Source organism: Sus scrofa, chromosome 18, assembly GCF_054392235.1.
Source record: "Sus scrofa isolate SSC_HxYL_T2T_F1_AM1 chromosome 18, Sscrofa_HxYL_maternal_Yorkshire_Landrace_v2.0, whole genome shotgun sequence".
NCBI lineage: Eukaryota > Metazoa > Chordata > Mammalia > Artiodactyla > Suidae > Sus > Sus scrofa.
The window spans coordinates 52,565,754-52,590,519 of NC_139400.1; the positions used below are offsets into that span (position 1 = coordinate 52,565,754).

Genomic DNA, 24,766 nt, shown 5'->3' on the forward strand with positions numbered 1-24,766 from the left:
GAACTGGGATTCCCAACAGCATCAGTGAATTTACTCTTTACTCAATCCTACGATGCATTCAGAATGGCTTCAGAATTATTACATTAAGTACCACTACCAATAAGAAACCTCCAAGTTGCTTTCAGTATTTTTTGCCAACAATTATTTTTATCCTTTGTATCTCACTGCAGATTTCAAATCAAAGCTCTATGTTTAAGCTGTGTAAGAATTAATTTTTTTTTCCAGGGTGACTATGTTGCAATTTCATATACAGGTTCACTTGCATATGTTGGTTTCAATTTTAGGATTTGCTTTTTTCACCCTTTTAAAATTAAGATTGTTTTAAAAATTAATAGTAAAAATTAATAGTGGCCAGTATTTTGAGAACACAGAAATTTGTAGGTGCTAGGAATACAGTTATGAACAAGACAGAAGAATTGCCTGCCTTCATGCATTCCACAGGTGGAAAAAAGTGATAAAGAAAGAAGTATGTACTAAATGGTCAGGCAGTGATATGCCTGAAAAAGATAAGCAGAGTGAGGGCTGGAGGGTGATGGAGGTGCTATTTTGAATAAAATTGTCAGAGAAAGGACTTTTTGGTAAGAAGACAATTGAGCAGAGTCCTGAGTGATGTAGTGGGGTGATCTCTGCAGTGTCTGGGAGAAAAGCTTTCTTGGAAGAAGGAACAGCAAATGCAAAGACTGTGAAGTAGGGACAGGCTTGGTGCCCTTGAGGATAAGCATTGAGCCATGGTAAAAGGAGCTTGGATGCGAAAGGAAGGCAGATCATTTAGGGTCCTGTTGCCCATGGCAGAGAGGTTGGATTTTATTCTAAGTGTAACAGGAAACCATATTGAAGGGTTCAGTGTTCACAGAAAGGGTATTTAGAATCAAGTTCAATTCAATTCAACACACATATATTGCATATCTAGTTTGTCTGAGGCGTTGGACAAGTTGGAAGTTCAGTGATTAATAAGACATTGACTCTACCCTAAATCTGAGAGTTTGACAATACAGAATGAAAAGTACAATTAGAGAAGGAGCTGTAAAAACAAGTAGCACAGATGAGCGCAAATAGCCACCTCTCATTATGGGGTCCTCAGGAAAGGTCAGGAGAGGCAACAGTTAACTTGGATTTTTAAGAATGAATATGGGTGTATTAGTCAAGGCACTTTTTCTTACAAGTGACAGAAAGCCTATTCTTAGTGACTTAAGGAAAATGGGATTTCTTGGTCGGCATCAGGCATAGCTGGATCTGGATGCTCAAATCTTATCACTAGGATTTTGTCTCATGTTCTCTCCATTGATTCAATTGGCTTGACACTTACTGGTTTCCTTCTTAGGTGAATTCTTTTCACCTGTGCTCTTGTCCCCCCACCCAACTCCAGAGCTCTAGATATAGCCTATCAGCTCAACTTCTCTTTTGTATATCCCTGAATTGCATATGATCCATTTGGATCCCATGCCCATTCTAGAACGAATAGCCGGGGTCACGGGGATGGAGTATACACGTTGGCCAGAATGGTACCCAATGTCCATCCAATGCCCTGGGAGGCAGAGATCATTTCAGGTCCTTCACCCTGAACCACAAAACCTGGAGTGGGAGATGAGAGGTCTCCAGAGGAAGCTCTGAGTGATGGTACCAGAGGGACAACTGGCAGGATGCTAGGCAAGCACAGACCACAGGTGTCCATTCTAAGAGTGTCAGAGTGAAAAACAGCCTCAGCTTTTCTAAGAGAATGGCCAGTTATGGAACTAGGAACTTCCTTCTTTTCGCCTGCTTTCTTCTCTTTCTGAACTGCCTGGAAAGGCTATCCTGACTGCTTAGCATATTACACTCAAATTTTTTTAAGCCAGTTATCTGGTCAGGATTGTTTAGGACCTCTACTAATAATTCCCTGCTGTTTCTTGCCTTTTAACCCACATCAGAGGCGGGCCCCGGGCAGGAAGTGGACTCCTATTATCTCAGTAGCAACCCTTGAAGGCGCCCGATCTCCACCTCTAGCTAAAGAGCGATCTGCTTAGTGTCTAATTCCTGGTCTTGCAAGCAGCATGCTGACGTTATTAACCACGATGCTGAACTTTCAGCAGAGCTGCCACATTCCGGATGAAAAATTTGACTTGTCCACTTCATGTCTGCCTGATGGTTTCGTGTGTGTCATTTCCAAGTGTGGGTAGGAAAGGACAATTTTCTTTTTACATTCTCTGCTGCCAGGATGGATACTTTTAAGGAAACTTGTGCCGTGCAAATGATGCAGGAAGATGTAAATGAGGGCAGGCAGGGCCTGGGGTGGAATTGCACGTGGAGGCAGCACTGTCTTCAGGAGAACTGCACAGGATACCTTAAGTCGAGGCACGTCTTTTTCTAGAAGGAAGAGCACTGAATAATGCCCTGGCGGTTTATTATTCATAGACTGCTGTGTTTCTCTAGTCTGGTTTGTTCCATCTGGTCTTCTGTTCTAAGGCTAGGAAGCAGAATGGAGGAGTGAAAGGAATTCTGGATTAATAATCAGGAGACCTGAGATTCCGTACTGGTTTTGTCTCTCTCTGGATGATTCTAAACCTGCCCTTTAACCTCTCTGGGCTGCTGCTTTTCATCTTACAATCAGGAGGGCTGGTTTTTAGATTAAATCACTTCCAGGGATATTTTCCTTTACTCGTTGTCCAACCGTAGTTACCTAGATATGCTCTGAAAGCGCCTGTATTCAGTTGCAGTTTTAACATGATACCCACCCACCCTCCCTGTGTCCACCCCCAAAAGAAAGGTTGCAGTGGATTCTTCAAGAAAGAGAAAGCCTTCTCTTGTGGATTCTTAATTTCCTCACACTCTTGGGGAGACCGAACAAATGAAAATGCTCCTAGATTCGTAGAATTGCTCTTGGAGCATAAATGCATGAACTCAGAAGGAGTTTTCTGGATTTCATTGCAAATGTCCTGGATGTAAATATTCTCCACATTTGTGTGCTGTGAATGAGGGTAGCCTGATGCTCAGAGGGGCCGGAACAGCTGTTCCGCGCCCTGACTTTGGTGTAAGGGAGTCTGGAAGTAATAACAGTACCTACTGCACAGGGTTGTTTTGAGCATTTAATTAGATAATCCTCCTCAAATATTTAACAGGGTGACTGGCTGTGCTAAGTACCCAACACATGACGGCTATTATTACCATTCATGTTGAAAAGCTGGATTAATATCTTATGGTTCCAAAGCATATGGCCTTACGTGTGTAAACTGGGGCTACACTGAAAAAGCTCTGCTCTCTGGTGTGGGGGGTGGGGCATTGTCTCCCCTCTTATTTTAAGATCATCTCTTAAAAGAAGTTGTTCACTTCATGTAGAAGCTAACGGTGAAGCTTAGACGTGTGCAACGATAACAGCGTGTGTCAGGACCGACCCAGGCCCCTCGCCCCTGCCACGGGGACCCCGGCGAGGCCACAGCAGGCGCGGTGTGGACCCTCCGTTGGGGCAGCAGAGGAGGAAGAACGGCTTTGTCTTCTTCCCTTCTTCTCTCCATTTTTGCCCAGAACCCCAACTGGAATTAATTTTCTCTAAAGAGAGACAAATGTGCCTGTAAATCACCCTCCTCGAGGCATGAAAAAAATGTACTTCAAAAAGAGAAACAAGCTGCATTTAATTCACATAATTAACTTTCTTCATAAGTGTTATCCTTTCTGAGCCAGTAACTATTAGGGAGATTGCTCTTTTTCTTGAGGTACAGACACACTTAGAATCCACTCCAGTGTACACGGGTTCAGCTAGACATTAAAGCGAAACAGCCCAGCCGCTGGAAGGCGAGGGTCGGGGGGTGACGGGACCTCGGAGGGAGAGGTCTGCCCGTTATCCTCTGAGCCCAGGGCTTCGTGTCCCCTCGTGGGGAAGACTCAGCACATAGGGGCTGTGGTGCCCATGGGTGGGAGTTCTCCCAAAATGAGAGGGCATGTGGTTAAAACTGGGCATCTCCAACAAATGAATTAAAAAACCCCCACAAAAGCCCTGGGCATCTCTTCTCAATCAGCAGGAGGGGGTCTACTTTCCTCAGAGGCAGTTTTGCAACCATGGTTAATTTGAGGGCCGCATCTGAGACAAAACTTTGAAGCTATTTAAAAATGAGTGAGCTTCGTGGGTTACTTTATCTTCAGCTGCACGAAGGAAGTCCTGCTGGGCTCACGGAGTCTGATTTCTTTATTGAAATCATCATGGTCCACTGGCTCGGGTGGCGGGCTCCTGGGAGGCGAGAGCCAGGTTTGTTTAAATTTCTTTCATACAATACGAGGCGCCGTGTTTAATGAATGTTAGCGAGTGGCTTCGTGCAAGGCCGTTGCCAGATAAAATAGCAATATGGATGGTATTTCTCCCTGGCCTCTTTTCATCTCCCTGTCATGGCTCTCCCTCTCCCTGGAAACCATTTTCGATTCCTTTATTTTCCAGGGCTCTCTGGTGCCTCCCTTTTCCCGGCTGCCTCGTGCTCAGGTTCTGTTGCTTCATGCTTCCTCCGTCCTCATCACGGATCGTTCTGCTTCTCACCCCTCTTCTGACTAGTGATCAGCCCACTGTCCCTTAGAGAGAATCTGAGCGATTAAACATACACCCAACACACTTGTCTTTGGATGGAGGACAGAGCTTGAGCCATAGACAGCCGCTTGTAATGGGAATTTTAAGCCCAGATACACGGGTGAAGGGGTGGCCTGGGAGAACCGTCCTAGCCGTAGGTCTGACTTGTTTTCTGTAGGCTACACCTTTATCCTATTAGCCCAGCCTTGTGATCATTGAATTCAGAAGTTAGAAGAGGGCCTTCAAGCGTGTCTAGTCCCCTTGTTCAATTTACCGATCTTCGTTGAGAATACTGATTGAGAGTGGATCATAGGACAGGCATGATGCAAAAGCACTGTTTCATGCATTACCTTGTTGAATCTTTACAGCCGCTTTATGAAGCTGCCCCATTTTACAGCTCAGATGACTAAGCCTTAGAGAGGTTAGGTTGGCTTTGCAAGCTCACCCAGCCAGGATTGGAACCTACGCAGCCGGACTTCAGCCCAAAGACTGTAGAAAAGGGACAGGCTAAGGATTGTAACCCCTTGCATGGAGATGCTATCTAGAGCCTGGCTGCATTCTCCTCAAAACTGTTCTGTCTCCAAGACCCGCCTCTTCCCACAGAACAAATCCGCTGTCTGTGCTAGGGAATCACACCTGCCTTTCCTATTCTGCGCCGAATCTCTAAGGGTTACTAACCTTTTACAAACCGAAAAGAAGTTCCCTAGCTTCTTGGATGTTTTCATCTTTCTGGCCAAAACTTGGTTCTAATCGTAAAGACTTGGCTTTGATCATAAAGTTTTATGGAGTAAATGGAAGTTTCAAGTGATATAAAGGCTTGAAGTCCTTGGAATGTAATTATTTCTCAGAGCTTGGAACTTGCTGAATTTTATTAGATGGCATTGGAGCTGCTTTGACTCTTGAGCTAATGACAGATGTCTATTTTCAGTCATGTTCCTCTGACTTGCCAATATTTTCTTTCAGAATTGACAACGGATTTGTGACTATTTAATGAGTTTAATATTAGAAAAATCAGGAGTTCCCATCATGGTTCAGTGGTTAACAAACCCGACAGGCATCCATGAGGATGCAGATTTGATCCCTGGCCTTGCTCAGTGGGTTAAGGATCTGGTGTGGCCGTGAGCTGTGGTGTAGTGGCAAATGCGGCTTGGATCCCATGTTGCTGTGGCTCTGGCGTAGGTCCCCGGCTACAGCTCCCATTCGACCCCTAGCCTGGGAACCTCCATATGCAGCGGGTGTGGCCCTAAAAAGACAAAAGAAAAAGAAAAATCAAGGTTTAAGCTGGCAACCTGAAGAATTGAACAGGGGCATATGGAAATGTTTGCAAATTGGGCCTCTGGCTTTTGGATCGCATATCTAAGTCAAATCAGCACATATGTGCTGATTCTTTAGTTACATGGGAAAGAATACGTTAGTTACATGGATCAGAAGTCATTATAAGCTTTGTCTAAAGTGAGCTACCATGCTGGACCAAGCAGCATGGTGACACAAATAGTACCTGATGGGGTGAGATTTCTAGGCCGGGGACAGGAAATGCTAAATTACATCTATTACGCAGCTTCAACCTTCTAAGTTCTGTCTCTGGTGAGCAAAGGAAGGGCTCGTTTGTTGACTGTCACCCACTATGTTCATACTTTTGTTTAAAAGTCAAATTACCCGTAGTCTCTAAACAAAAGGGCTTATTCATCTGGTCACATCACCTGGCTTCAAGCTGGGTTTCTCCAGAGTTGGCACTGCGGTCAGAGTTGGGGGGAGGTGAGACGCATCTTTTTCACCTATGTTTGTCACTGATGGAATTGTTTTTTAAAGATCCTTTTAAAAGGAAATAAGCGTACATCATTTGGAAGGCAGTACATACTTTTGCATAAATTTATGTGACTAAAAGTTGGATACAGATCAAAAAGTTTTTGTTATGTGTCTAATCCTGCAGATTCTGCATTTCTTTGTAAGCTCACAGTCAAGAGAAATAGATGTTTAGATAAAGTCATGTTCTTGTTAGAAGCTCTTTTTTTTTTTTTTTTTTAATTGCAGCCGTGTGGTCTTGAAATTAGATGACGCATGGTCTAGCAATGTCTAGGAAGTGGTGGAGATTACCACCATACCAAAGTTCCAGCTTTCCTCATTCATTAATTTTCTGAGCTGACCACACCTCTTCTCTCCTATGAAGTCAAGGTCGGCCTAGCTTAATCCTGCCCTCTTAACTGCCATGTTTTGTGCACCTCTAGTCCATTGAGGCTTTTCTCCAGTTTTTGTGGTTTTCAATGTGTGTATAAAATGCTCTTCAAGGCACGTCCCCCTGTTCCCATTGATCGCCCCCGCACATGGGGGTGGCTCTACCATGGTCTGTACTTGGGGACAGCTAGAGGACATGACGCCAGTGGTGACTTTCTCCTGAAGAGCAGCCCACTTGTGCCCCCTGGACGACATGGAGGAGTTCTTGACCAGCCATGAAGTGGATTCTTCAGAGGCATTCCTTCCCGCTGGAGTGGCTGGAGGTTTGGGAGCAGAGCAGCGTAAAGGATGGAGAACGACCCTGACCGTCTCGACATGCCATTGCCGAAGCTGACAGCTCCCTTTTTCCACTTTCAGGTCCAAGTGAGGAGCTAGGGCCAGAGGATAGTGACGCATGGCGCCCAAGTTCAAAGGCCGTTGCTCATGATCGCTGATAAAGGTTCTGCAAGTTTTACCATAAAAGGGATACTTAAAAGCAAGTCCGAGAATGAATATAACTACATCCACTTTCTTTTTTTTTTTTTAAACTAAAGTTTAGTAAGAAATGTAGCCGACGGAGAGTAGCTTAAACAATAGTAACTGCTAACATATGTGAAATTTCTGTACGAGGACATTGTTTCCATTAGAGTATTATTCTCTGACTTTTTTTTTTCTTCTGGAGGAGCGGATTGAAGTTTGATTTTAGATATGATTTTTTCCCCCTCCCTTAAAAGTCACTGGGTGGCAGGGGTATAGTAAGTTTGCTATAAATGTTGTTGAAACATGTAAGAAGGGAGAGATTCAAACAGAATACACAGTTACAAGTTTCTTTAAGTCCAATTTCATTGTGCTTTTACACATCTGGATGATTAACCAAGCATTACATTCTCTCTAGACTATTTTTACAAGTACAATATGCTCCTAACGTGATTTCCATTAGGCTGTTCCAAACATTAGTTAAGAACTCAGAAAGATTGCAGACCAAGATTCAAAAACCACTATGCAACTGTGCTGCTGAGACCTTTTTCTCTCATGGGGGAAATAAAAGATTGAGAACTGAATTCTGAGATCCTTCTGATGTAAGAGGAGAACTGGAGGTTTATTGCTTCTTTTAGCTTCAGCAAACACAGGCACATGCAAACATACCCTAATACCTCCCGCCCTTCATGTCAGAGGTGAGCTCAAAATATGAGCACCCTGGGGCTAAGGAGCCATACAGGAGTAGTGCTGGAAATCGCAGCTTCTTTAATTATTGGAAAGGAATAATTACTAAGGGCAGACCTGATGTGTTGATTGCTAACCTATTTGAATTATTATGTTATGTAAATATGTTTGTCCAACCGAGTTCCTCCCTTGAAGGTCACTGCTGAATTCTAAAATACTATGTGTTCAGATAGTTTCTGGCCGTGCTTTTCCTCTTTCCTTTTATAATTGCTTTGATGCTGTTCCGAGCTTTTATGAGGCCAGGGTCAGATGCGATGGTAGAAGGTTGGTGTTCATTCACAGGCTTCGGGAGCTTCACTGGCCAGCTGCTGCCCACATTGGTGGACACCAGCCAGAGATCAGAGAAACCACAGGGCTGCTAGTTGTGGTCGTCATCGCTTTAGTTATTGTTACGGCCAGAATTCAGAACAAAAGAAGCAAGAGTTCATAGAATTACAGGAGTACAATGATAAGTCCTAAGGGGCCATGGAGTCCATTTCTGATCCATCAGACAACCACGCCTGACTTCTCCCCCCAAAGTCTGGGGCTCTAGGAGTTCCCTTGTGGCTCAACGGAAACAAATCTGACTAGCATCCATGAGAACGCAGGTTCGATCCCTGGGCTCGCTCAGTGGGTTAAGGATCCGGCACTGCTGTGAGCCGTGGTGTAGGTCACAGACGCAGCTCGAATCTGGCATTGTTGTGGCTGTGGCGTAGGCCGGCAGCAACAGCTCCGATTAGACCCCTAGCCTGGGAACCTCCATATGCCACGGGCACAGCCCTAAAAAGACAAAAAACAAAACAAAACAAAAACAAACAGTCTGAGGTTCTGTTCTATTTAAAACCTATCCAGAAAAGAGAAAACTGGGTAAAATAAAACATAGGATGATTTAAGTTGAAGGATGATTGTGTCTGGTTGTCTTTTAAAGTGCTCATAGGGGTCAGAGCATCATTAAATTGAGAAACAAATGGTTCAGGAAGAAGAAACAAGTCTGATCCTGAAGAAAAAAGAAAGGAAGAAATGTGTCTCAACAAGGAGAGAGAAAAGAATTGAAATTTCATTATAATGTTTCGGTTTCTGTTTTCCATAAAAGAATCCTCTAATTGTCTACTGTGTGACAGCCCGAGTCACTCAACCAGTGAAACGATTAATGAAAACGGCAGGGAAGGATTTGTCACACTGACGCAGGGCGAGGAAGTGTGTGATGGTCATGAGAAAGCAAAAACTGAGGCAAAGAGCATCATTGTTAGGCTAGCAGATGTGCGCTGAACATTGAGGAGTGGATTTTTTGGACGTGGTTACAGAAATATCCATCTCACTGTCTCTTTTGCCAGAATCTGTCCCCTTAGCAAGTGTGTAGTTGATAAATCCGAGGGTGGGTCCCAGCCTGGGGGGGCCAGAGACCCATAGTTTATTCCAGGACTGTTGATTGAAATGTCATTTGATAGGAGAAGTGAGAGGTGTAGAAGCAGCTAAGCTTGGATAGAATTCCAGGTGGGCATGTGATTGAAATGCACAGACCTTTGTTTTCATTATCTTAAAATATAGGAATACTAGGACTTCCCGTCATAGCACAGTGGTTAACGAATCCGACTAGGAACGATGAGGTTGCGGGTTTGATCCCTGGCCTTGCTCAGTGGGTTAAGGATCCGGCCTTGCCGTGAGCTGTGGTGTAGGTTGCAGACGTGGCTCGATCCCTCATTGCTGTGGCGCTGGCATATAGGCTGGTGGCTACAGCTCCGATTGGAGCCCTCGCCTGGGAACCTCCATTTGCCATGGGAGCAGCCCTAGAAAAGGCAAAAAGACAAAAAAAAAAAAAAAAAAAAAAAAAGGGAATACTACTCAGCCATAAAAAACAACAAAATAATGTCATTTGCAGCAACAGGGATGAAACTGGAGACTTCTGCACTAAGTGAAGTCAAGTCAGAAAGAGAAAGATAAATACCATGTGATATCACCTATATCTGGAATCTAATATACAGCACAAATGACCCTTTCCGCAGAAAAGAAACTCATGGACTTGGAGAACAGACTTGTGGTTGCCAAGGGGGCAGGGGAGGGAGTGGGATGGACTGGGAGTTGGAAGTTAATAGATGCAAACTATGGCATTTGGAGTGGATAAGCAATGAAATCCTGCTGTGTAGCACAGGGAAATATATCTAGTCCCTTGTGACGGAACATGATAGAGGATAATGTGAGAAAAATTACACTTGTGCGGCCCTCAAAAGACAAAAGACCAAAAAAAAAAAAAAAAAAAAAAAAAAGACAAAAAAGAAATTGTGAACTTTACAAGTTTTGTGCTTTATTCATTTTTGTGTCCATACAAGTATCTACCACAACACTTTTGACAGAAGAGCTGCCCAGTAAACCATCATTGAATGAAGACTATAAAATACATCTTTAGCAGTGAAATAATTACTCAAGAAAATTTTCTTTTTTGGGTCAATGTACAGAAATTCTGTTTGATAAATGTTCACTTATTGTCCCAAGCAAGAGAATATAGTACTGTTATACAACAAAGCACGTTTCAGACATGTAAACACGTCTTCATATCACCATGAGGAAGCTAAAATGTACTCGCATGTGAATGGATAAGTGGCTTTGATTCAATACTTTGCCTAAAGCATTGTTATTACACAAGAGGGCTGCCTCAGTGAGGTGATCTTGTGTAAATGATGTAATTACATCCTTCCATCAAATTTGGAAGGGGTTTAGTTAGGATTTGGGGAATGTCGGGCCAGGTCTAATTCTGACTCTACCACTTAACCTCTCGGAGCCCTGATGTCCTCATGTTGAAATGGGAATAATGGTAACTCCAACATGTGATTATGGCATGGAACAAATGAGAGCTCTCTGGAATTCCCAGTCTTTGAACTGCAGACCCCCAGAGAGCCTTGGAAATACTGCGAAGGTTCTACAGATTCATACGTACCCACATAATGCCTCTAGTCTGTCTAGAACATACGTGCATGGCTGTTTTTCACGTGCATGTAGGTTAAGTCAAGATTCATTCCTTCACCAACTGTTTATTGAGCACTGAAAATAAACAGCATCAGGACAGGGTCCATACTAATTAAAAAAGCAGACAGAGATCCCAGTGTTTTTGGAACTTCTCTTCTAGCACGGGTAGGGGAATAACAACACACAAGGAAAAGTTTGCTGGAGAGTAATAAAAATTAGGATGGAAAAGGAGAGAAGGGAATATAAACTATCCAAAAAAGGTATGTCGGAGTTCCTGTCGTGGCTCAGTGGTTAATGAATGTAACTAGCATCCATGAGGATGCGGATTTGATCCCTGGCCTTGCCCAGTGGATTAAGGATCCGGCGTTGCCATGAGCTGTGGTGTGGGTTGCAGACATGGCTTGGATCCCACGTGGCTGTGGCTGTGCTGTAGGCCAGCAGCTACAGCTCTGATTCAACCCCTAGCCTGGGAACTTCCATATGCCATGGGTGTGGACCTCAAAAGACAAAAGGCAAAAAAAAAAAAAAAAAAAAGGTGTGTTAACATTTTAGATAAGGTAGCCAGGGAAGACATCCCACAGAAGACCTCATTTAAGGAAGCGAGGGAGTTAACTGTATGGGTATCCGGGGAACATCCTAGTAGCTGAAACAGGTAATGCAGAGGCGCTGGTGGAAGGAACAGTGGGGGTTCCAAGTATGATTTGGTCTGAGAGGGGCTGGAGAGGAATGGGCAAAGAAGATAGCAAGGGAGAATGTTCGTGACGTGACCAGATCATGTCAGCCCTTTGTTTGTGTGGGACAAAGCACGTTGCTTTTGCTTTGAGAGCGATGGCAAGTCATTGGAGCGTTTGCGCCCAGGTGTGGCAGGAGCTCGTTTCACAGACCACTGTCTTGGAAACAGACTGGATGAGGGTAAGAGCGAAAGCAGCAGCCCACGAGGAGGCTGCCGCAAGAAAAAGACCTCGGGCGGTGGACATGGGCTGATAGGATAGGCAGCGTGGATGAGATTCACTCGTGGTCTCTCGTGGGGTGTAAGGGAAAGAGGTGAAGGATGGCACCAAGGGAGTGAGTGCCCCGTGGGGCTCGGGGGGTTAAGGTTGACATCCTCATTTTGGCCGTGAGGTTTTTTTTCTTTTTAACGAAAGCTTGCCATGGAACTTTCTGATAAGAAAAATGCCAGGGGTGGCAGAATTGTGTTCATTGGTGTCCGTGTTATTTTCTCTTGGAAGGAAATAAGAACGTTCACTTAGGCTTGTTCCCTTGTTATTTTTTGTGCTCCTAACCTGTGACTTGCACGTCCCTTGCTGCTATTAAGTATGACAAGAGAAGGAAGGGACAGAGCTCTTTGCTCTTGGAATTTGGAATGTTAAGAAACACGTGGTGTGTCTTGTGGAAGTTCTGCTTGTTTATGGTGATTTTTTTTTAGGGCTGCACCTGCGCACGTGGAGGTTCCCAGGCTAGAGGTCAAATTGGAGCTGTAGCCGCCGGCCTACACCACAGCCACAGCAACTCGGGATCTAAGCCATGTCTGTGAGCTACTCCGCAGCTCACAGCCACGCCGGATCCTTAACCCACTGCGCGAGGCCAGGGATCAAACCCACATCCTCATGGATACCAGTCTGATTCATTTCTGCTGAGCCCCAAGGGGCACTCCCTGTTTATTGTGCTTTTCATTCACAAAAACTCCTCCTGTCGTAGCATCGGTTTGTGATGGTTGATTTCACCGTCTCCCCTCCTCAGTCTTACGCCGGGAAGTACGTGCCCGCCCTCGCTCACTACATCCACGCGCTCAACCCCGCGGTGACCCTGAAGATCAACCTGAAGGGCATCGCTCTCGGAGACGCATATTTTGATCCCGAGTCAGTAGGTGGCTCCTTTTTCCTTTCCCTTTGGTTCCTTAAGGAGATTAAATCCCCTTTGGTCAGAGGGAGGCTCCTCTTACCCTGGAGACTGAACTTCACAAAGGGAAAGACTGTTGCTCAGTTGACTAATGATTTAAATCTTCTAATTTTTACCAAATGTTTTACAGTGTCAGCTTACGATGGCAGCCTAGGCTGGCAGGGAGCACGAGTGTAAGTGTGAGCATTCTGTGTGCATGTGCTTGATGTGCTTGTGTGTATTTTGTGTGTATGTGTGTTGTATGTCATGTGTGTATTTGTGTGCTGGGCATGCATGGTGTGAGTGCTATGTATGTGTGTTTATGTGGTATATGTTATGTGTATATGTGTGATGTGGTAGGTAGTGTGATGTGTTTGTGTATGTGTGTTTTTATGTATGTTTTATTTGTATGTGTGTTTGTGTGGTATGTGTATTTGTGTGTTGTGTATGCATAATATGTGGTATGTGTATATATTTGTGTGTTGTGTGTCGTGTGTACGTTTCATGCAAGTGTGTGTTGTGTGTTAGGTGATGTGTGTGTTGCGTATTTGTGTGTATGTGTCTCATGTGGTAGGTGGTTTTATATGTTGTGTGTTCATGTATGTGTGTAATGTTTGTGTGATATATTTGTGTGTTGTGTGTATTTGTGTATGTTGTATGTTTCATGTATACATGTGTTTGCGTAATATGTGCATTTGTGCTATGCGTTAGATGATGTATGTGTTGTACATTTGTGTGTGGTGTGTCGTGTGTTTTATGTGCGTGTTTGTGTGACATGTGTATTTGTGTTGTGTGTTAGATGATGTGTGCTGTGCATTTGTGTGTGGTGTGTATTGTGGGTCGTGCGATGTGTGTTGCATGGCAGGTGGTGTGTGTGGTGTGTGTGTGTTTTCTGCATGCGTGCATTGTGTGGTGTATTTGTGTGGTACGTAGGCACTGTGTGTATGTATGTATCGTCCGGCTCTGCTAATTCCAGCATGAGATTGACAAACGACAAAGGCTTTTCACAGGCAGGTGGGCCCCACTCGCGTCGCTCTCTCTTCCTGCGGCGTGTGTGTTCACCTCTCTTCTCCTCAGGTCATAGGGGGCTACGCGCCATTCCTGTTCCACATCGGCTTGTTGGACGAGAAGCAGAGAAAGTACTTCCAGAAGCAGTGCGACGTGTGCGTGAAATACATCCAGGAGGAGAAGTGGTCTCAAGCCTTTGAAGTGAGTTCTGGGCCGCGCTGCCCTGGAGCAGCGCACTCCGGCTGAGAGGGGCCTGGCCCTCTGCTGTGAGGGGGGTGATCTCAGGTGCCGGCCCCCAGCAGGAGGCTGGACCGGTGGGCTCCGAAGGAAGAAAACAGCCTGGGTTTCTGTGACTTGACTTTGGCAGTATGTTAAGCCTGAGATCACCTTGGGGTGTTGATCTAACTGTGTCTTTCATTAACTGTTTTGATTTCTTTCAACACTGTGTAGGCCCTCGGGGCAGCCCTACCAGAAGGAAATCAGAAGAGGGTGGATGCGTCTGCGTCCATATGTGCTCGGAACCCTTCCGAGGGTAGTGTCCTCACACGGGGCTCCAGCTGGGGAGGTGGCTGCAGTGTAAGAAGTGGCACATGTTCCTGTGTCAGGAACAAAGAGTATGAGGGGTGGTCTTTTGAAACTTTTGTGAAGAGCCTTTGGCATTTGGAAATATCATCAAGTCGCTCTCCTGAAATTGAAGATGGAATAATAGGGTTACATTCGTCACCCTTTTGGGGGGTTGTTTAAAATATAAGCCTGGACTAAATATTAGGATACAAGGGGATTGTTTGTTTGTTTACCACTGCAGACAAGATCAGGTGCAAACAATCTTCCTTGGGGGTTTTTGCCTCCTTGCCACCGAGCTGGCATGTTTGACACATGAGTAAATGAGGCAGAGGCTGAATTTGGAGCCTTTATCTTCTTGTTCTTGGAGGCACAGCCTGTCATAGTTCACCTGACAGCATTGAAGGCCAAGGCCTGATATTAATAATCTTTTAGGTGCTGTAGGTCAGCTGGCCCAGCTCAAAACAGGGGACATACCAACTTATGGAGAAGGTGGGGTGACAAAGTTGTGCTCCATTTTACAAATAGGGTGCCAGGGCCCTGCCTGAAATCCCCCAGGGCAGTGGCTGCCCTTGCTATGAATTCTGACAGCAGCAAGTGGTCACAGGGGACCGCTTACCCCCACCCATGAGTGGGGGAGCTCAGGAAGTCCCAAGCCAGCCCGCTCCCCTTTCGGTGTCAGGACATCTGTTGTGGCTGCAGATTGTGGAATCAGAATTTCTTGTGCAATTGTGAATGCAAAGGAAAGACGAAGGAGCTTGTTTTCTCAGGGAAAGGTCGGGTCATTCTTCAACTTGCATTCCCAGTATTTTCAAGACTGGCTTCAGGCTATCTGCTGTGGTAGGCAGAATGGATGTAAAGGACTCAATTTTTAGGAGTTCCCATTGTGGCGCAGCAGAAATGAACCCGACTAGGAACCATGAGGTTTTCGGTTCGATCCCTGGCCTCTCTCAGTGGCTTAAAGATCCAGTGTTGCCATGAGCTGTGGTGTGTGTTGCAGACACGGCTTGGATTCCATGTTGCTCTGACTGTGGTGTAGACCAATAGCTGTAGCTCTGATTCGACCCCTAGCCTAGAAAGTTCCATATGCTGCAGGTGCAGCCCTAAAAAGACAAAAACAAAAACAGGAAAGGACTCAATTTTTAGAATTTAGAATTAATATGGATGTTCCCATCGTGGCTTAGTGGAAATGAATCTGACTAGCATCCATGAGGACACAGGTTCAATCCCTGGCCTCACTCAGTGGGTTAAGGATTTGGTGTTGACATGAGCCGTGGTGTAGATCACAGACATGGCTCAGATCTGGCATTGCTATGGCTGTGGTGTAGGCCAGCAGCTACAGCTCCAATTGGACCCCTAGCCTGGGAACCTCCATATGTCACAGGTGTGCCCCTAAAAAGAGCAAAAAAAAAAAATTAATATGAACTGTTGCATTGCATGAGACCCATCTGAAAGTGAGACAATTAATTGATGTGTTTTTGAAGACGCATACAGGGATTAACCAATGTCAAGAGCAAGAACTTTTTTTTTTTTTCCTTTCTATTTAGGGCTGTACCCGCAGCATGTGGAGGTTTCCAGGCTAGGCGTCCAATCGGAGCTATAGCTGCCAGCCTACGCCACAGCTCATAGCAACATCAGATCCAAGCCGCATCTTTGACCTATAGCACAGCTCACGGCAATGCCAAATCCTTAACTCACTGAGCAAGGCCAGGCATCAAACCCGAAAACTCATGGTTCTTAGTCGGATTCGTTTCCACTGCACCACAACAGGAACTCTCAAGAGCAAGAACATTTGATATATCGACTCAAAGGGATATAGAAAGCAGAAAGATGTCTGTGCTGTGTGTGATCCGGCAGCCTAAGCACCCACAGGATTTGTGAAAAGTTCAGATAATTTGTGTATTCAGAGATAAGGCGAAGATGGTCAGTGAGGTTAAATAGAGCCTCTCCCAAACCAGATTTGCCAGAAAACAGAGAAAAGAACACCCCCTTGCTTACCCCCCCGACCCTGCAAAAAAAAAAAAAAAAAAAAAAAAAGTGAGGGTATACCATGTCTCTGTGACCATGGGTCGAAAATCTTGAGTGGTAAATTAAAACACTGCTGCTTTTTCAAGGGAAATAGGTAGAATGATACTTGGGAAAGTAAGCCAGAGTGGTAAAATGTGTCTCAACTCATGCAATAGGAGACTCCCAAGAAATCACGAAACCCAAGAGAATACAAATGTCAAAGTCTGAAGCCTAAATAATAAAGCCTTTTCGATGTTCCAGTCGCTTAAAATGATTTCGTTAATCAAAGAGCGGTAACTCACAGCTGGAGGGACATTTAGATCGTCTTCTCTCCCGACTCACAGATACACAACTGACATTCACTGGTTAGGATGCTGAGACCCAGAGCAGTGCCATCCATTGCCAAAAGCCACATCATAGATGGTGGCAGGCCTGGGGCTAGAATTATTCCCACCCTGGTATTTCTCCAGTGGTCATTTTTAGGCGTTCTATAAAAACCCCCGAACAAACATCTTAGCGATTCTGCAAGCTGCACTGTGGCCGACCCCGGTCCTGTTCCGTCTCTCTTCCTGTGGACAGTGTTCGGCATCAGAGCTCTCTTTGTGAAACAAGGTTTGACCAAAAACTGGGTTCCCCAGGTCTCGCCTACCCACCTTTCTGTTTGACGACGCGTGATTTGCCAGCTCGAATAACAGTCCCGCAACCCTATTGTCCTTCACCGCATTGATCCTACTACCCCTTCTGATGCCCCACCCCGCAAGTCTTAATTTCTCTAATCACCCAATTTAAACCCAAGGTCATTCGTCCCCCCTCTTCTCAACCTATGCCCTCTTCGCACTTCCTCCAACAATTTGGGCCCAACCGCAGCCCTGGCTACATGCACCTCTCTGCCCCTGACCCCTGCCTCCATGCAGCTTCACATGACCAGGGAAAAGCACACAGCCATGCCGACGGCTCCCATCCTCAGCTCATGACCCGGTGTTTGTTTAAGTCCAAAGATAACTCCCACCAGTTTCCAAGCAGCTGCATGTATATCCACGTCCTCTGATGCATGATTGGGCTATGGTAACCCTTCCCCACCGGGCTGACTCCCACGGTCGGAGCCTTGGAGCTCACTGCTTCTCCTCTGCCAGGAAGGTTATTCCCTAGATGTCTGCATGGCTGCTTCCTCCCTTCCAACAGGTCTTGACTCAAATGCCACTTTCTAAGTGAGACCTCTGTTTCTTCCGTCCTGGGGTGTCCCCTGGACCTGGGCACACACGCATGCCCACTGGCACACGTGGCACTTCCCACTCCTCTTCTCCTTGCTAGTTTTCTCCGTAGCCCTTCATCACTCTCTCATCCACTGCACATTTTACCTCCTAAGGCTTGTCTGTTGTCCTCTCTAGAGCAGAAGTTCTGTGAGGGAGCCCTTTTGTTCTGCCTGGTTCACTGCTGTGTCTCCCATGCTAGGACAGTGTCTTCAGCACAGAGATGTGGGTAAATGGTTGTTGAATGAAACACTGCAGGAATGAAGCAGTAACTGAATAAATGAAAAGACAAATGCCTAGATATTTTTACCCACCCTGATCTTGTCCTTCTTTCTTTCTCCCCTCTCTTCCAACCTAGTTACTGGATAAACTACTAGATGGTGGCTTAACAAGAGAGCCTTCTTACTTCCAGAATGTTACAGGATGTCCTAATTACTACAACCTTTTACAGTGCACGGTAATGACATTTTAAAAGAAAACCATAATAGTGTTTGCTTAAAACTGTTGGCAAAACCAACCTTCCTCTGATTTGGGAAATATTATAGCTAACTTTACACTAGACAAACATGTCCAAACTGTATTGCATTATTTGCTCTACTAATCTATAGGATTTTTTTTTTTACCTCGCCCATGTTGTATACATTATAATCTGACCATTGAGAATGTGTGATATTCCAGATAACTCAAAAAAAAAAAAAAAGAAAAAAAAACCTTTGATTAACAGTTTCCCCCCCAGGAGAGCTTGTTATACAGAAGTTCTTTTGTGGAGGACAGAGGCCAGGATTGAAGTTCTGGGTATCAGGTCCCAGAGCTCCAATCCTATAGTGAGGTTTTTGAAAATGCCCACATTATTTGTTCTATACTTAAGACAGTTTGGATAACCCAACCTGCCAAACCTTTATGAAAATATTTGCTTTGTCGTGCTTTTAACTTAAGATGTTTCATGCAGTTAGCATGGCCCTCATTTCAAGGCCTCTTGGGATATTTCTCAAAGTATCCGAGTAGTTTCTTTCATAAGAGTAGGCCACAGTTGATGTCTTTAATGTAGAATTAATCAAATCAGACAAAGGGAGCCAGAGTGGGGATTTAGATTTTTGTAATCTTGTGTCTAGCATATATGACAGTGTGTTCTGTTTATAAAATTGCCTCATTTATGAACTATTTTGTTTTGTTTTGTATTTTGTATGAACTATTTCATAAATGAAATATAAAACTAGTTTCAGTGGAATTTGCCAACCCTGTGGTTTTGAATTTAGATTCTACCAGGAGAAACACATGATAGACAAGAAAATCTGTGATTACATTTTTTTCTTTACAAAGTAATGTGTTCATAGTTAGCAAAAATTTTTAATGATTCACAAAATTGTTGATGTCCAACTCTTTTTTTTTAATCCTTTTGTAATGTTTTAAAACCGCAGTTACTCCTTTTTCTGTTCTTTTAGGATATTTTCTTTTATGCGGTATTTTTTAAAAGTAAGACTCATGGACAACTTTTCTTTCGTCTTATGTCCTTCATAAAGTATCATTTGTTTTTACACTTAATATATTTCCCCCCTTAAATTATGGTCATCTCCTTATTCTGCATGTGTGGTTTTAATAAACAGAAAAGAAATCCTCAGCTTTCAATCCACCACATCACCTCCCTGGCCCCTTGTGGTCCATTTTACCTTCCTTTCCAAGAGCCTCCAGCCAGGAGCAAATTGATTTTGATAATCTCACCTCTTCATTTTCCTTATCTTTGCCTTGAATGGGGTTTTTAATTGGAGTCAGAGATCGCAAAAGATTTGTTCTTACAAAAAGGAAACTCCAGCACTTGCAAATTGGACATGGGCTCTGAGAGTATCAGATCGTCCAGATTTGTTTAGTAAAGTTTAAATTTCCCCCAAACCCCCAGGTTAAAATGTTCAGGGTGGAGACCAGTTAATAGTCCTGTCACATCTTGTTCACTGTTATGTGTGTTATGAGAAATTTGAAGCTTTCCCAGCATGCTGTTCCCACCACCCAGTCCAGTTCCCTAATATCTTTTTAATGCCCCCCCTTTTGCCAGGAACCTGAGGACCAGAGCTACTATGGGAAATTTTTGTCCCTCCCACAAGTGAGACAAGCCATCCATGTGGGAAACCGGACTTTTAGTGATGGATCCAAAGTTGAAAAATACTTGCGAGAAGATACAGTCAAGTCTGTGAAACCGTGGTTGACTGAAATCATGAATAATTATAAGGTAAGAGAGTTACTTCTGTTACTATCTATTTTGGGAACTTTTCAGATGACCCAGAGCAGAGATGACTTCTTTCACTTGGGATTTGACTTGCCATTTTTTACCTTTACGGTATCTTATAAATATAAATAACAACCACCGCATTGTTTGATTTCTGTGAATTAAAGGCTTTGATTTTTTTCTTTTCCCATCTGATTCAATCACTTTCCCCTGATAGTTCCTGAAAATGAAATTCTCTTTGGCACGTGCCAGCTCTCATCATTTCTTGAGAAAAGAGGGAGAGCAGAGCTGAGAAGACGACTGGCCTTGTGTAGGCCAATTGTCCCTTATTGTTTGCTTTATGATATTAATGCCAATGAAGTCAGCGATAAATGAGATCAAATGGTTATTCCCAAAATGCTTTTGGCCTGATGATTGCATCCATTCATGTCACTCAGCCGCAGGGTCTTCAGTGTCTGCTTTAAGCCAAACTTTATCCTGGGTTGTCACACTGAAGGGATGAATGAGTCAGGGTCCCTGTTTCGAGGCGTGTAAAGTCAAGCACTGTGGTAGCTGTTTGCGATGTGATTTGCTTCTGGAGATACTAGAGGTTCAGGCAAAGGAGCTGTGGACCCTAGAACTGTCCCTTTGAGGGAAGGACCCCAAGCAGGGGACAGAAGGAGAGGCATCCTGCAGACCAAAAAGTGGCTGCTGCTAAAACAGACTGCATATTCGTGTCTACAGCTGCCATAGCCCACAGGGCAGTGATCCTGGGCATTTCTTTCCCACGCCTCCTCCTCAGTCCTCCAGGACTGCTGGCCTTTGTCCTAGGCACGGTCAGGAGGAGCGTGCTAATGACAGAGGAGGTCACCACCCAAGGGGACCCACTTTCTCTCTGTTTCCTGGCAGAGGCAAGAGTAAAGTTTGGGGTGAAGCAAAAACAGGGCAGCCAGGAACCAACACGTGAGTTAGACAAAGGCAGTCTCTCCTCAAGATAGTTTATGTCTATCTGTCCGGAAATTGTCTTAAAATACTGCTTCTATTTGAACCAGACTCCCTGCTGCCATTTTCTGACATAAGGATCACACACTTCTACGATGTCTGTGGTGGCAATAGTGTCCCTTTGGGTTGTTCGGTGTGCAACCTACAGCACTGTCCAGGGAGTCATTGGCCAAATGCACCCTTACTAGATTGTGTTTCAGCATATACCTGACCTAGAAGGCCCATTTTCTGGTCCTGCTTCTAGTACACAAGAGTTTGTGCCCCAGGCATAAAATCTTTATTCATAGAGTCTAAAGTCAATGGCATGCAGAGGGTACAAACCCATTATAAATCTTCAGAACTTGATGAAATACTTTCTAGGAAAGAAAGAGTCTAACTAGATTAGGTCAGAATTTCAGCCATCCCTGTGTTTGGTTCTGTCAGGGAAATGTAGTGGCGTATCCCCTCCTGCCTGGAGCCATCTCTGAGCACCTTTCTTACGTACTGCTGGTCCTTCTGTCTCAGCTCTCAGACCACACTGTCTGTTCCTCTGTGGTCATGCTTAGCGCTTAGCACACTGTACTGCCATTATGGGCTGCCCATTGTAGCCCCAGCCTCAAGCAGATGTCAATAACCCATGAATGAATAAATGAATGAAAAATCAGTTCTACACATTAGTGCTATATCTAATAAAAATATATCTAGTCAACTTGTTCATAATCTATTAGTTATTTATTACCCACACACTTATTAAACCAAAAAGAGCTTAGCACTTGTGTTTTCAAAGCATAAACAGTGGGCATAAATATAGCATTAAGGAATGCAAGATGGTGTTTCTGAATGGAAAGCAGATACGTTCCAGTGTACATATTTTCGCATGTGCCCGTGGAAGATAGATTTTCTTACTGTATAAATTTGACTGGAATGTGATTCCCTTCTCAGCCAAGTGAGGATAGCGTGAGATATGCAGCTCACCTGATGTAAATGCTCCGGTTATTGGCTGATTGCCGTGCAGTGTCCACTTGCTTGATAAAGGAGAATATGTTGATTAAAGATGGTCCTGCCTTTTGATATTTAAACATTTCTGCCCCAGTTTCCCATGTATCCTAAAGATACTCATATTAATCCCAATGAAATCCGAATATTTTCTCAACTTTGAAACTCTGAATCAATTGTCTGAAAAAGAGACTAGATTAGTGGTGCAGATGAACCACATTTCCATAAAGAAGGAGAACAAAGTACGTAGCCACTCTGAGTGCAGATCAAAAAGTAGCTGCTGCTAAAACTGACTGTATATTCATGGCTACAGCTGGCATAGCCCACAGGGCAGTGATTATCTTTGGCTTGTCTGCTAATGGTGGTGAACCTCAGTGTGTATGCGGTACAGTCAGAACAACCTAGGTTGGCTTAAAACATCAGTAGCCTCAAGATTATATTTATGTAAGCCTCAGTGCTAATTTGTCAAAGAAAATTGTGCACATGTTTCTATTCATAGGAACATGGAAGTCCTTTTCTAGTACTGGATTGATGTTAGCCAATGTAGAGTGTCTGATGAGCAAGGAAGACCTTCAGTCAGTTTCTGGGAAGCACATTAGTTTCTTCATAGACTGCATGAACACATAATCCTTTTCTTGTTATGACCTATAGGGGGCGTGTCCTCAAAGTCATTCTCTTTTCAGTAATTTCAGATGTTTGGGTGGTAAATTGAAATGTCATATCATATCAGCAGTTTCCAAAATAACTAGAATGAGAAATAATCTGTTGGGATATTGGAATCCTTCATGATTAAGTCAGGTCAGGTGAAATATTATCAGGATTTCTAGGAGGTACCTGGGTCATAAAAATGAGTCTTCAAGTTAGGCATTTTGGTTTGAGTTCTGGTTCCACTGTTCACTGCCTGTGTTCCTCAGGAGGAGGATGCTAAAGTTCTCTTTGCTTCAGCTTCCTCGTCTGGGAAATGGAAATAATAATAGTATTACAGGTGAGTTCTTGGGAACACATGAGTTAGACAAAAGGCAGTCTCTCCTCAAGATACTCTATTTCTGTCCAGAAATTGTCCTAATATACTGCTTGTGTTTGAACCAGACAGACACAAATTGAAGGAATTTTTTGTCAGTAGACCTAACTGTAAGAAATGTTAAAGTTCTTCTTCATAAAGAAGGAAAATGTTACAGATCAGAAACTCAGATCTACATAAGGAAAGTAAGAGTATTACAGAGTAAGTAAGTGGAAGTGGCATGCTTGTCTATGTAGAAAACCGAAAAGAATCAACCAAAAAAAACCCCTGGAACTAAGAGATTATAGCAAAGTTGAAGGATACAGGTTTATATACAAAAACCAATCACTTTTCAATACACCAGCAATGAATAAGTGAAATTTGAAATTAAAAACTCAAAAGCATTTACATTAGCACCCCCAAAATTGAAATACTTAGGTGTAAATCTAAGAAAATGTGTATAAATCCATATGCAGATAATGACACTGTTCTGATGAGTGAAATCAAAGAACTAAACACATGGAGAGATAGTCCATGTTCATGGATAGGAAGGCAGTGTTATCACGATGACAGTTCTTTCCAACTTGATCTATACATTCAATGCAATCTCAACCAAAATCTCAGTAAGTTATTTTCTGGACATTGACAAACTAATTCTAAAGTTTATATGGAGAGGCAAAGACAGAATAGCCAACTCAGTATTGAAGGAGAACAACAAAGCCAGAAAAATGACACTACTTGACTTGGAAAACTACAGTAATCAAGACAGTACAGTATTGGCTAGAGAATAGACAAGTAGATCAATGGAAGAGAATACAGAGCTCAGAAATAGACCTGCATAGATATAGTCAACTGATCATTGACAAAAGCGCAAAGACAATACAATGAGCAAAGAGAAGCTTTTCAACAAATGATGCTGTATGCAAAAAAAAAAAAAAAGAAAGAAACCCAAATCTAGACATAGACCTTACACCCATCACAAAAAAAATTAACTCAAGATGGATCATAGACCTACATGTAAAACACAAATTAGAAAATTCTTAGAAGGTAACTTCAGGAGAAAACCTAGATAACGTAGGGTATGATAATGACTTTAGGTACAATGATGTCTTATAACCCATATTCTCTGACCACATACAATTAATTTAGAAATCAACAGTAATAATATACGTAAGGGAGTTCCTGTTGTGACACAGTGGAAACAAATCTGACTAGTATCCAGGAGGATTCAGGTTTGATCCCTGGCCTTGCTCAGTGGGTCAGGGATCTGGCATTGCAGTGAGCTATGGTGTAGGTCACAGACACGGCTTGGAATCCACGTGGTGTAGGCCAGCAGCTACAGCTCCTATTCAACCCCTAGCCTGGGAACCTCTAAATGTGCGGGTGTGGCCCTAAAAAACAAGTGAAAAAAAAAACCTATTAAAATCGAAATAAAAATGTAGTTCTATATAGCACATAGATCAGAAAATTATGATCAAAAAAGGAGGAAAACTTCATATACAGCAGTGATTTAAAAAAATAATACAGGAACACTAGAATGAAAACTTAGGTCAACAAATTCTAAACACATGAAAAGGGAGAAATTCTTGAAAAATGTAATTTACAAAAACTGAGTAGAGAAGAAAACTAAAACTTAATGGTCCTGAAATGTTGAGTAAATTGAGTCCTTGGTCAAAAATTATGCCAACCACACACATACACATTAAAAAAACCCCATATACCATATACATGTAAGTTCCACCAAACTGTCAAGAAATAAAAATTTTAGTTCTACTGAGAGTAAGATAAAATATTCTTCAAATCATTCTAAGGAATTATATCATCCTATTACCAAAAGCAGGTAAGGAAGGAAAAGGAAAATTATAGAAAAATCTCACTTATAAACATATATGCACAAAGCATAAACCAAATAGTATAACAGCCTAATCCACCAGTGAATAAAAAAGATAAGGCCAGGCTGATCTCATGAACGCAAGGACATTTTTGCA

The 24,766-nt window shown here is 43.4% G+C and overlaps 1 protein-coding gene across 14 annotated transcripts in view; it reads left to right on the forward strand.

Annotated features, from left to right (window-relative positions):
• Window positions 1-24,766, forward strand: part of CPVL (carboxypeptidase vitellogenic like) — a 146,335-nt gene that overhangs the window by 51,660 nt on the left and 69,909 nt on the right. For 10 of the 14 annotated variants that reach the window (XR_014834053.1, XR_014834054.1, XR_014834051.1 and 7 more), the window contains 4 exons: window positions 12,641-12,763; window positions 13,856-13,987; window positions 17,963-18,061; window positions 19,652-19,825. Coding sequence is in view for 8 of the 14 variants with exons in the window: in XM_021078577.2 (XP_020934236.1) it covers window positions 12,641-12,763; window positions 13,856-13,987; window positions 17,963-18,061; window positions 19,652-19,825 (528 nt within the window). In the remaining 6 variants the exon portion in view is untranslated. Of the gene's footprint in view, window positions 1-12,640; window positions 12,764-12,929; window positions 12,973-13,855; window positions 13,988-17,962; window positions 18,062-19,651; window positions 19,826-24,766 lie in introns of all 14 variants that reach the window. The other 4 variants (XR_014834049.1, XM_021078575.2, XM_021078579.2 and 1 more) reach the window with 1 other exon arrangement.